The sequence below is a fragment of the Mya arenaria genome, chromosome 14 (assembly GCF_026914265.1).
Source record: "Mya arenaria isolate MELC-2E11 chromosome 14, ASM2691426v1".
NCBI classification, from domain to species: domain Eukaryota; kingdom Metazoa; phylum Mollusca; class Bivalvia; order Myida; family Myidae; genus Mya; species Mya arenaria.
The window spans coordinates 26,716,247-26,728,875 of NC_069135.1; the positions used below are offsets into that span (position 1 = coordinate 26,716,247).

Sequence of the window (12,629 nt, forward strand, 5' to 3'; positions counted from 1 at the left end):
GAGTTGCTCACTCCTCCTCTGTGCCAGTTGCACTCTTGCAATGTATTTATTTTATTTTCAATTTTCTTTAAATAAATGTTAGAATTGTCGTGTTTTTTTTAAAAAAAAAACAAACGGAATGTACAATTATTGAATGCATATAATACTAAATACCAGCGGCTACTTTGCTTTGCAAATCTCCGTCTTTCCTCCGCCTCTTAGGGGAGATCACTGCTTATTATATAATATACAAAGCTGCAAGGGAAAAAATCTTTGCATAAATCATTCATCGTTAGAAAATGAGTTGTCTTTCTTGATATTAGTTTAAATTGCATACCAATATAACAGTTTTACACTATTAAAGTGGACTTTAATAACTAGTCGTACAACATATAGTCACAATTAGTCACGAAATGTCCATAAGCGCTTCGCTTAAAGAATCCATAATAGTCACAAAGTTTTCATGAAAGCGTTACGCTGAAAAATTCCACAATAGGCATGAGGTCATAAAGCGCTAAAGCGTTATACCATGATATCATAAGACGCTATACTTTCTCTTCAGTCATTTCAATGCCAAACGAGCCAATGAACGCGTTTATAAAAACAATGCCAACTACAAGCACCATAGTTGCGTTGTTTAGACGCATCTTCCCTTTGTTCCGTCGAATTAGCAGCGCTTCGTCACCCGTATCCTTTTCTGCCTCCATGCTGGCTAACTTCACGAGAAACCCCGCAACGATGAACTGTAAGCAACTTCCACTATTAGTTTGTTGTTACTGGGCGGAATGAAAATATATCTGACAAGATATGTCTTAAAAACGTCATTGTATTTGCCTTATTCTGGTAGAACATCTTAAACTTGTTTCTGAAATATATATTTATAAAAATGCTTGCTTCAATACATTTAAATTGTCTTGAGCTTGCATATGCAAAAATCTGCTCAAAGACAATCTGCATGAATGATGCTGTTTTGAACCATGAACTTCAGAGCATAATTATGTGACTAAGGCTGTAAATGACCTACTTTCCGAGCGTAAGTCATGGAGCTCTTAATTGGAGCGGATTTTGAGGGATACAAATGTGGTCAACACAAACAAGATAATCCTACCATATACAATAATGAATCGACAAAAGCATCGCAAGTGGAAAAAAGATTTTAGTCGATATAGGCGGACAATATTTGAGCAGTTTAAAGTTTTTGTAAGACGACCGAAATAATAGGCTATGGCAAAACCTCGATTATGTTTCTTTGAAAACAATCATTTATATTAGATCATAGCAATCTGATTTATTTTCAGCGTCAAACAAAGCGCAAAAGAAAAGAAAAATATTATTCTTTCATGGATGTATTTTTGTGTTATTGGTCATTTGACCAGTTCTTGGAAAAAGCTTCCATTCCCGATGAAATATTGGTCACACGCATCAACGCGCCCATTGTTTAAAAACGTCACCGTGTACTTTTAATCAAATGAAATAACGATATTCAAAACAGAACGGTCAAAATAATAATTGTTTGAAAAATCATTCAATTATTATTAATTGTGAAAAACTATTTAACATCAAATTGATTTAAAATACTGCGCATCAAAACGTCAGTAAATAACGACGCCCTCGCATTTTGGTAAAAAAGGTATTTTTTAGATAAGATCTTATCACATTTGCAACATATATATATAAGTTGCCGCTAGAACACCATATTTGTGTTTAATTTTAAATGTGGTAAATATCTGCTTTTCCTTCAAGTTTCGAAGGTTGAAAACTTCCCCGTCCGTTTCGCTTAACATGGGATTAAATTGGCATTATCTCTAACCTTTGCATTAATGTGTTCTCTTACCTGTATAAGAACTGACAAGCAGATGAGGACAATGTTTGGATAGTAGAATTTGTAACCCGGGCCAGCCTTGACCAGGGCTTTAAGCTGAGAGGCGTTGGCTATGACCAATGCAACGTCAAATAAACCGCTTGCAATCGTCTTCCTGGTGTTGTAGTTGAATACAGTGTGGTCGTTCTGTAAAATAGCAGTTTGCAATTAAGTAATTGATTTAAAATAAATCGACACAATTTTCATAATTAAAATTATTCCGTCTCTCATGTAATTTAATACTATTGGCGTATTCGAAATGAACTCTGAATGAGCATTTAAAGATATAATGTTATCGGTCCTTAAAAGACGCCTTAAGATGGTAAAATGTTCTAAATCGAAACAGATCGAAGCAGAATGTAGAACCTGTTCGGGTTCACACAACAAAGAGTAAAATTAATGCAATCAACAAAGTAATAATTACTCCATCTCCATCTCCGTCGGCCATTTTGAAAGTTGGTGTTTTTCTTTCCTCCCTTTTTGAAGAAGCTGCCTTAAATATAACAATACAATTTCTGCACTTCTAAACCACAGTTAAGTTCCTTTTCCTTTTTTTTGTACTCATTCAATCAGCTACCTATCACAAACTTTTAAAGATAGTTGGTTTGGAATTTTCTTCCTTTAATTTTAAATTGTGCGTCTTACACTTTTGACAGTGGACTCGAGTATGGGTGTTTGAATAATTTGTATTCAAACTAAATAGTGAAATGAAGCGAAGAAACATGATACCCGACTTGAATTTCGGACAGTTTTAAAAACAGGTAATAAACAAGTCAAGACTGTATACAATTAAATAACAAGCAACGTGTGTTTAAACGCCAGCGTATGTAACACATCGATACCGATTAGAAGTTTAAACTACATGGCTATTGCGAACATAAAGAGTTGTTAGGCACTACATTTCGACTTTCTAATTTAAACAGAGTACCGTAAACTACAGCAATTTTGGATAAACTATTCATGTTTGGTATCGGGTGTGCACGTTGATTGTATTCCAACAGTTCCAAGACTATCCACGTCTTGTTATGTTGTTTGATATAACACACTGACAGAATGTTATTATGGTGCTTTAACGTGCGTAGTGTCTAATATTGACAGATGGGACCCCTCGTTTACGTTCCTTCCGGAAGACGGTTTGCATATTTTGTAGTAAGGCTTGTGATCAGACATGCAACATTGAATTTACAGTCAAGTGACCAACCACACGACTATGTTTCCGTCAATATGCTTAATGTAAAGACCAGTTAAAAACTCACTGGACTCCATATTTCTGTTGATCGAAGCTCAGGAATTAAAGTCGATGTAAAGTCGAACCCAAACACTTTTGTTGAAAGGATTCTTGGTAAAACGAGTCATGGGAGTAGTTTGAGTGAATTTCATGTCCCCTTTCCCACCACATGGAATATTCGTAAAACAACAACAAAATCGGACCAGCGGAATAGCGCTTAATTCTGTACTGGAATAGTGTAAATATTGCATTACATGTCACTAAAATGCTTGATTTCCGTATGTTTGATTTCTTTTCTTTTTTGCACTTGAGGCTTACCTCAGACGCTGCGTACCTTCATACCACACAAGGCTATATAGAGCTACACAAACTCCGGGAAATATGATTAATATCAGTTGTATGTCGCTTAGAATTCCTACGTACGTTTGGCAGGTTTTCAGTCCGTGCAATTATACATTGTTCAAAAAAACTTACTATTTGAGTTATATTTGCTATCCCAATAGTATAAGGTTTACTTTATTATTTACTAAATGAGACCAGCGGCGGTTTTCTAAACTTGCAGACAGGTTTGACAGAATCGGAAAACTTCGATGAGCCAGACAATTAAGAATTAAAAAGGGTAGAAATACAGGGCTCCTCGCCGAGTAATTGTGTGCATGAATTCGTAGAAAATGTTTTCATATTTACAATATATATTTGTTAATCTAAACATTTTAAGATTTGTACATCAATAATGGTTATAATTATAATGCAATAACCTTATTAGTTTGTATTTCACTTATTAATTATTTTCATCTCGTCGTAATGGATCCAAAGATAAATTTCAAATTATATGACATGCGCTTTCATACATTTGAGCTATGTTTCACAAATTTGATATCTTTATGCTGTTCAATCAAGCGTCTACTAACAAAGATTTTCTTTGTTTTCAAATTAACAAAGACCTCAGTCAATTATTATGGTTTCATTTAGTTCCGCTTGTACATATGTTGCCATCGCATCGTTATACGATCGCTAAACGCTTAAGGAAGGTAAGTTTATATTGGGTAAATATTTGGGTAGAAACGTGATAAAATACATGTTTTCAACTGTACTGATCGCATTATCGGTTAGAAGTAAACACACACCATGCTCACATTCCGCATATCATACAGATACTTAACAAGACATTTCTCAATCTCACTCTCAATGCACCTTATCACATAGCGGCCTAGCATTATTCTATATATTTTTTCATACACTATTTTGACCATAAAGAAAACTTATTATACAGCAAAAAATGAACTCGAGTAATTGCTATAAATATGTTGCACTGGATGGAAGCATGCATAAATATTAACCTATGACCTTTTGCCACTTCACACAAAAGTTTTCGTTATAGAATCTAAGCGTCGAAACAAACGCGTTACCGGATCCATCAGAAATTCCAAACCTTGCTATACATACTGCCAGATCAAAGATTAATAGAAATAAAACGACGAGCGGATATTTTCTGAGTGATGGACATAAATAATTTAAACCTCTGGCAGATAGTTGTCCTCGTAACATGCAATTTAAACCCAATGGCTGACGTTTGACAGTAGATATATCACAAGCGTAGCTAATGTTTGATACATTGCATTGCCCAGGGGCGAAAACAAGCCGACCCTTTGAGGATAATCTGGCCTTAAGCGTAATGTATCCGTGGAAATAGCGTAATAAATCCGTGGATATCTAAGAGTTGCTTACGATTGTTACATTCAACCTCTTTTGTTTTAAGCCTTGATGTAGCAGTATGACCCTTTAAATGATTCAAAACTTTGATTTAAAGATAAAGATGGAAGGGAATATAATTTGTCATCAAGCCGAGCGCATTTTAATGGATTGAAAATAATATTTAGATGCATAGTGAACGCTTTGGACATCGCTTAGTAAATGAATAAAATTCGCACCAGCTGTATCCTAATTGGAGATCAGCTACCGTATGTCCTTTAAAGATGGTCCAATTTTAACTTTACCTAAATAATTGTTAGTATCTGCATCATATGTGACATCAAAGTCAGAGTTTAGAATGCTTTAATACAACTTTATGGGGATTTATTTAGACCTACTGACAACATGCAAGCCCATACAGTTACCCCGTTTGAGATGATTAGCTACACCTCTTTGAATATATCGGAAAACACTTTTACAGTTTCCGTCAACCCTCCTGCCACATTGCCTCCAGTGTGGATTAGGTAATTGAACATTACGATGACGGATATACCAGAAGTCTAGAAAACAATAATTCCATTATCAATATTAGAAACAGATAAAGCATTAAAGTATTAAAATTTCCGTATGAACAAATGTTGTGTAAAATATGACATTGTGTCTTTCTCTTGTTGGCTGAAATTAGGGGGATTATTTTTTTTATTTTAACAGGCAATACACATAGATAATTCGAACAAATGCAAACTTATTTCATGACAATGTGTTCCTCCTGGACTATGCAAGAAATGTTTTTCTTGAAATGACAAAGAAAAGATGAATGCACAATGAGCAGAAAAATACACACCGACAACTCAACGATAGTGTGGCAGATTTCATCAAATGTTTCGAACCAAAGTGTAGTTAAACTAGACATAGGAGGAACAATATTTAAATGCTACCGGGAAACCCTCTACACCTTTCCAGAATCAAAGCTTGCTCGCTTGCAAGAGGATGACTTGGTACTCGAGACCAGTACGGACAGGAATGAATACTTCTTTGACAGAAATCCAGTCTTTTTCAATATCATATTGGACGCGTACAGAAAAGGTGTTGTCCATCTGCCAAAAGACATATGCGGGTTGGATTTTAAGAAAGAACTGGATTTTTGGGAAATTTCTCCGGGCCATGTTGCTCCGTGTTGCTGGGAAGCCTATTACAGGTATGGAACGCAGTACTAGTTTATACAAAATTTATTATGTCAGGTCATTTTATACATGCATTTTTAAATACATGTTTTATTCTACTGGCGCAATTGATATTGCATGCTCATTTTGACATTCGTGTTGCCTTTTCTCGACCATCTGTTTATATACTGACAAACGTAATTGCGTTCAATATGCAGGGGTCAGTCCGAAGAAGATACCATGACACGCCTGATGGAAAACTACAGGGAGAACACGAACGTATGTCTAATGCTGGGGCAACGGACAGATTTAAAAGAAAGACTTTGGCTTTTTTTGGATGAGCCACAGTCTTCGAGACATGCATTTGTAAGTTCACTGCATTGAATGTTATTGTGCTTGGCTCTGATTCATTTAAGGCCTTTATTCGATTAAGGCGTAAGTTGAAATTATCTTTGTTTTATACTTTTGTTAGATTGCGTTATATCCGTATGAGTTAAACGAATAAACAGAATAATCTGATTGTTGCCATCTGTTATGTTGCTTCGAATTTATGATGTTTTAAGTTTCGAACCTTGAATGAAACGGGCCCATTAGATTGAATCTGCACCATGAAATAACTTGATATCGTTTTTTTCGCATATGGTCGCAATGGGGACGTTAACATTGTTTAAGCGAGCGTTCAAACGCTTTCAGTAACGAAAAATAATCGAGCGCCTAAAGTGCTGTACTTGCCTCAGGTTATAAGATACACATGACCATATATGTCAACACCTCAAACGCAAAAGTCCACCACTACCATATTTATTTCTACGTGGATCGATTGTAAAAACATTATGATCCGATAGTCCAGCAAAACAGGTGTCATTTTAGAGGCTAAAATCGAGTAACTAAACCCATGATTGATATCTCGATAAATGGGCAAACATACCAATCCCACTCTTTGTAATTTAACAATCAAATTTATAACTATATTTTTCTTTCAGATCTGGGCAGTGTTTATGTCATTTATTGTGGTAATATCGACGGTTTTACTGTGCATTGCAACTTTGCCCATCGCATTTGACAAGAGTTCTGAAGAGGATGTTAAAATTCTCCAACGAATGGTAGATATTTTCGGCTTTAAAAATCAAACGGGGAAAAAGTTGAAAGACTTGAAATGGAATGATGCATTCTTAACAAGTATGGCGGCATTGGTGCTTATTATGACAGCGGAGATTTTGTTATGTTTCATCGTATGTCCGATTAGGAGGCAATTCTGGAACACTCGAAGAGCTCTTACATTTCTTGGCTACATTTGCTTTTGGATAACATTTGGTTTAGAGTTGAATCTCGACATTTTGACGACAAAACCAGGTCTCGTAATATTTGTGATAGTGCGGTATGGAATTATTTTGCAGTTATTTCGGCTTTTTGATTTTGCACGCGCAATTAAGTCGTTTAACATTATGGCACTTACCGTTCGTTCCTCAAAAGAGGAACTTAAAATGGTTCTCTTTTTGACGGCAATACTTGTGTGTCTGTTTGGATTTTTCATGTTTGCTGCTGAATATTCATTTAACCAAAAAATGAACAACGCATTTAGCGCAATGTACTGGGCGTTGATCACCATGACTACAGTCGGATACGGAAATTACGTACCGGAAACAATATTAGGCCATGTAATTGCTTGCGCATGCGCAGTGTGTGGTGTTATTATTTTGGCTCTGCCAATAGGGGTTATTTCGTCAAATTTTTACACGTTTTATAATTATCACAAATATGCAGAGAGACACGTGACCGAGTATGGAACTCATCTTAAAGGAAAAGTATATCCGTATCATTCCAAACGATCGACTACAGTAATGTAGCCCTGTGGATATTGCAGGATTTATTCAAAGTGTTGTCTGCTCCATTACTATTATTTTGACTACTACCCTTGATTGATATTTGATGCTGTTGCAGCATTTCAAGGCACTTTAGAATTTTATTGTTTTAACTTAATTGTTGAAATATTCCATGTTCGGTATGTGTAACATTAATTATAGGGTGTTTTTCTTTTTATTGCAAAATGTTGTATTTGTTGTGCATTCTGTGTTTTGGGCTTTGCATGTGTTTCACTGTTATAATGATTGTTTACAGTAGAAACCACAGTTACCAACTTGAGATTTGAGGGATTGCCAGTGAGAATTTCAGCTCAACAATCTTGTAAGTGTATAAGTAGCTGTTGATGCCATTTGAGTGTTGTTACTGTTGTCATTACTGTTATTTTGTACGGAATGTCATTTATCTCATTAGTCCTTCGTTGATACGGGCTACTTAGCAGATACTGTCTGAGACAAACCTTTTTCATATAATATAATAATTAGAAATACGTGTGATGTTGCATTTTATTTCATATTGGTATTAATTTTATTTATGTTTGTTGGTTCAACTGTATTGAAGCATACTGGAACATTTGGATTACATGAACACTAAACCTACCGCAGATCAATGTTGTTGTTTTTTACCCCAAAGGCAGTATTTTAACTTTTATAGACATTTCTTGCTTGAATCAAGCTTTCAATAGCTTGCTCTGACAAATTATTATTAGTTTCAATGCTTTCATTCGGTCCAGAAAATAATCAAAACTCCCAATATTTGTTATTCGATCCTCTATGTGAGAGTCTCTTTAACACACGATGTATGAATACATATCTTAATGTATACAATAAAACTCCTGTGTACCCTTTTTCTTGCCTTATATTGAATTACATTACCATCTTAATAAAACAGCACTTAATAAAACAGTCGCTACATGCAAAAAAGTCTGTAGATATATTTTGTCCCAGGGTAAATAACTCTGTCTATATGTTGAAATGGTTAAACGCCTAATCAAAGACAACCCAAGTTTTCTTTTGTATGTTACATCTTTATTTATAGTGACCATATATAAACGCATTTTATGTATAAGAAAAATGTAAAATATCACAGTTCTGTATTTATAGAAGTGTTAACCAATGTAAAATGACTTCTGTCGTTAGATAAAACCACTTCGTTTCAAAACAACGTCTGATCAATTCATCTTACACTTGTCAAAGCTTTGCTTCAGCTGGAATTTGCTCCGTAAGTCTTATTCCAAACGCCGCAATGAAAATGTTAATAACGGTAATGACGAACACAAAACCAACGATGACGTCATTAAGCCGATGCGCGGTACGTCGTTCCTCTAGGTGCTTGCCGTTCGGTTCCATGCTTCCAAGGATCAAGAGTAAGATTCCCGTGATTATCTTGAATGTGAATAGAACATGAATTTATAATTGTAATGAACAGTATAAGGACACATGTTTGTGCAATAAACATATTCGGATCATGCCACTAGAAAAGATGTTACTACATATGTGATCCATTTGAGGAAATTAAGAATTAATTATAAATGGCTTTATCAGTATGTGTATGCCATAAGGTTTTCTGTCTAGCCTTCAATGGCCACAATTGAATAAATGCAGGTTCATTTAGGATACCCCTGATAATTTTTGACCAAATTTGCAGTGTGTACTTTTGAGAAGATATCGAACAATTCGACGTTATATTATATAATAAATATGAGATTCAATCGGTATGTTTGAGCACGTTATCTTTGTTTGTAAAAACATATGACCTCATAAGCCATCTTAAACATATCGTCACATTTCCAACAACAGTGTGGTCTAACAAAGCTTTATTAAACATTAACAGTAAAGCTAGGCTTACAAATAAGTCTGTGTTTAATATTTGCAACCATTACTCTTCTGTAACCATATAAATTATGCAAAAATATATGTGATGTAAGAACTTTCTAAGTTATCAACAACGTAAAAGTTACTAGAACTTACCTGTAACGATATTGAGAGGCTTATAAGAACCATGTTTACATGGAAGTGTTCCTGCTCTGGCCCCAAGCTGAGTAGTGATTTCAGTTGGGAGGCGTTTGCGACCAGAAGGCCAATATCCAGAAGGCCTTTGGCCAAGGTCTTCTTTGTCGCGTAGTTGTTGTAGCCGAACTGCAGTTTTGGATGAATAATTACCTATTGGGAAGAAAGTATTAGCGTGAATGTGTGCGTGTGACTTGAATATTAAATCATGATTCAACAACGTCACGGTTTATGTTCAGTATTATATTACTTTAAATATATGTTTATTCTACATTCAACAGTAAATTGATTATTGAACAATAACACGTTTAACAATTCATTTTAACATATTTTAGAAGTATATCGTTTAATCTGAACATCAACATTTGCCATAGTCACATTTGATTAACAAATTTAAAATAACAGTGTTAATTAAGCATATTTCACATATTTTCGTATTTAACGCTCCGATTTGATAAATCAAAATTAATTGTACTCCTTTAGAGTCTAAAAGACCTGTAAACTAAAACAGTGTTAGGCTTATCAACTATGCGACCAAAGCTTATGTTTGACTGGTAATTTTAGTATATTCTTTGTTTTCCAGAATAAAACGAAAAAAAATCCCTCTTACCGGATTTCCATCTGTTGTGGTTCCACTCGCTCTCAGTTTCACTTCAGAAGATTGTTCTGTTCCAGTACCGGGCGTTTCTGATTTTGAATATTGGACTGCTTGAGTCGCCATTTGAACAAAATTAATTAAATACGAAAAAAAAAACGTAAATTTTATGAACGTTCAATAAAACTGATTGAATGTAAACTAGACTGACTTCAAAAAGTATGTATGTTTTCACAATGACGATGAATGCTACAAAGCGCTGGTTTGGCTTGCGTTTTGTCAAACAGCTGGTTTTATATAAATGCATCGCCCCCTCATGATTTGTTCCTGTAATTTCCGATTATGCATGTTTAGTCTTGACAGGATCTTTACCTAATTAAGAATCTCAAACGATACAGCTCATGCATGTGATTTGTATTGTCTACGATCTCTATATTTAAGATATATTTATAAGATTCTTGTGGAAATTAATAATCTTGTGAAAGTGCTTTGGTATTCATAAACTTGATTCATTGATTGCGTGATATGGTCATTGAACAAGTCAAGATGATTGTTTTGAACCAGGATTTGATGAGAAAATATACGCAATTTTATCGCCTCTTATATTAGCCATTGTCGAATGCACGTTATGTTTCTACGCAATAAGGAAGTTAATTTGGGTTAAACTTATTCATTAAAGGCACACGATATAAGATGATGCAAAAAAGAAAATCAATGCATTATCTGACATGCTTAACTCATTTGACTTAAATGATGAAAACAACGACATGCATATGATATAGGTACAGTTAAAAAGATGTAAGCTCTCGAACTTTTTAACTTGTGGATTTGTAAAAGACGTGTAAAATGGTCATTAATAGACAATGTCAATTTGGTCTAATACTGAAAAAGGATCATAACGCAGGAGCTACAAATGCAACCATAATCAGTTACCTGGACTGCATTTTTGGCCAGTCGAGCTATCTGATTCGAGCGATTCGGTGATCTCTTGGACAGAGAATTATAAAAAAAAGATTGTATGACATATTAAAATATTTAATATGTAAAAATATACGACCCAAAGTGAATTATTTGTCAAACCTTTAACAATGAAAAGGCTAAATTTCGAAACTAATTTAAGTGATAATTTAATCACCAAAATTTCCGCCTATGCGTTGGTTACGTAATTAAACTCAATACAGGTTTACGTGTCCTACGTTTCTAATAGTTTAAACTAGGTTGAGAATAGGTTGAGAATAAGAAGTAAATTTAATGAAATCGACTAAAAATCAGTAAATACAGACTTTTGATGTTAATATGTTTCAAATACATATCATAAGGATCAGAGGGAAAGTAAAGTATGTTAACATGGTAAAACTGACAAGTTTAACGTAAATATCATGGTGTCCTTGAATGATCTACAGATTGAAGAGTCTGTGATGTAATTGATTACAAGAGAATGTAGGAAATCAATGTTATTAAATGAAAATCACCCTCGACTACAGTATAATTGCCCAAAATTAGTTTTTAAACAATTTGCATACATAACCCCCTGAAATTCTCCACAAGTGCCGCTCTTCTTTTACGAACAAGCCAAACACTTAGACATGGTGAAATCGGCAGGGTATATCAATGCTGAGCTCTAAATACAAGCAAGTAAGTGAGTGATTTATTTATTAACTGTCATCATCGCCACGTTGAGTAGTCGATATAACAAAGTTATATACCAACGACGACATGCTGCATTCTTCGATACCTAGGGGATGTCGTCAAGCTGATGTATGAAATGGCAATCTAATCCAACAGAGTGCCTGATACTTGAAATGCGTTTGCTATATGTCCGTTTAGTATTCTCAAACCACTAGTTATTTTGTGGTTTTGTTATACATAGGCATAATAAACAGGAATGGCCTTTCGTAAAGAATGCAATTTGAACGAAATAAACCCTAGTTTATCCATCAAAGGATTGAAACACCAGAGAGTGCGATTGCCCAAGGTTAAAAGTCGGAGTGACTTGGGGACGTCCAAGGTTGTTTTTTTTCCAATAAAAACAAAACGTCCAAATCCATTTTTGAAAGACTTGTAAATATCGTAGAAATAATCGGTTACGACCATCATGGTACAAAACGGTTAAGTTTCGCATACAAATACAATTACTTGTAAACTGTTTTCAAACTCATAACCAAACCTGAGTTATGGCCAGTATTATATATTCCTTCCTTTTGGCTCATGAATACCTTTCCGTTGGCGGGATGAAACTCAT

General features: G+C 34.8%; 3 protein-coding genes and 1 long non-coding RNA gene across 6 annotated transcripts in view; 2 read left to right on the plus strand and 2 right to left on the minus strand.

Annotated features, from left to right (window-relative positions):
• The window catches only part of LOC128217652 (uncharacterized), a 2,782-nt gene extending 2,694 nt beyond the window's left edge, over positions 1-88 (plus strand). The window contains exon 3 of the long non-coding RNA XR_008258255.1: positions 1-88. This exon is cut by the window's left edge and continues 59 nt beyond it. This is a non-coding gene — a long non-coding RNA (uncharacterized LOC128217652).
• A 33-nt stretch (positions 89-121) lies between these two features.
• LOC128217651 (ninjurin-1-like) lies at positions 122-2,523 on the minus strand. Its single transcript, XM_052924937.1, has 3 exons — positions 2,265-2,523; positions 1,814-1,987; positions 122-722 (listed from the first exon to the last, which is right to left on the minus strand). Exons 1-3 carry the CDS (start codon positions 2,286-2,288, stop codon positions 525-527), a joined length of 396 nt encoding a protein of 131 aa, XP_052780897.1. The 5' UTR covers positions 2,289-2,523; the 3' UTR covers positions 122-524.
• Positions 2,524-5,180: 2,657 nt separating this feature from the next.
• Positions 5,181-8,366, plus strand: LOC128218485 (potassium voltage-gated channel protein Shaw-like). 3 transcript variants are annotated; one of them, XM_052926162.1, is made up of 4 exons: positions 5,181-5,958; positions 6,142-6,289; positions 6,907-7,276; positions 8,042-8,366. In XM_052926162.1, the coding sequence occupies exons 1-4, from the start codon at positions 5,585-5,587 to the stop codon at positions 8,128-8,130; spliced, it is 981 nt and encodes a 326-aa protein (XP_052782122.1). In that variant the 5' UTR covers positions 5,181-5,584; the 3' UTR covers positions 8,131-8,366. The 3 variants fall into 3 exon arrangements, with proteins under 3 accessions (XP_052782122.1, XP_052782119.1, XP_052782120.1); XM_052926160.1 differs by having other exon boundaries at positions 5,189-5,284; positions 5,472-5,958; positions 6,907-8,366; XM_052926159.1 differs by having other exon boundaries at positions 6,907-8,366.
• A 461-nt stretch (positions 8,367-8,827) lies between these two features.
• Positions 8,828-10,737, minus strand: LOC128216630 (ninjurin-2-like). Its single transcript, XM_052923245.1, has 3 exons — positions 10,403-10,737; positions 9,754-9,945; positions 8,828-9,168 (listed from the first exon to the last, which is right to left on the minus strand). Exons 1-3 carry the CDS (start codon positions 10,511-10,513, stop codon positions 8,974-8,976), a joined length of 498 nt encoding a protein of 165 aa, XP_052779205.1. The 5' UTR covers positions 10,514-10,737; the 3' UTR covers positions 8,828-8,973.
• Positions 10,738-12,629: the final 1,892 nt, after the last annotated feature.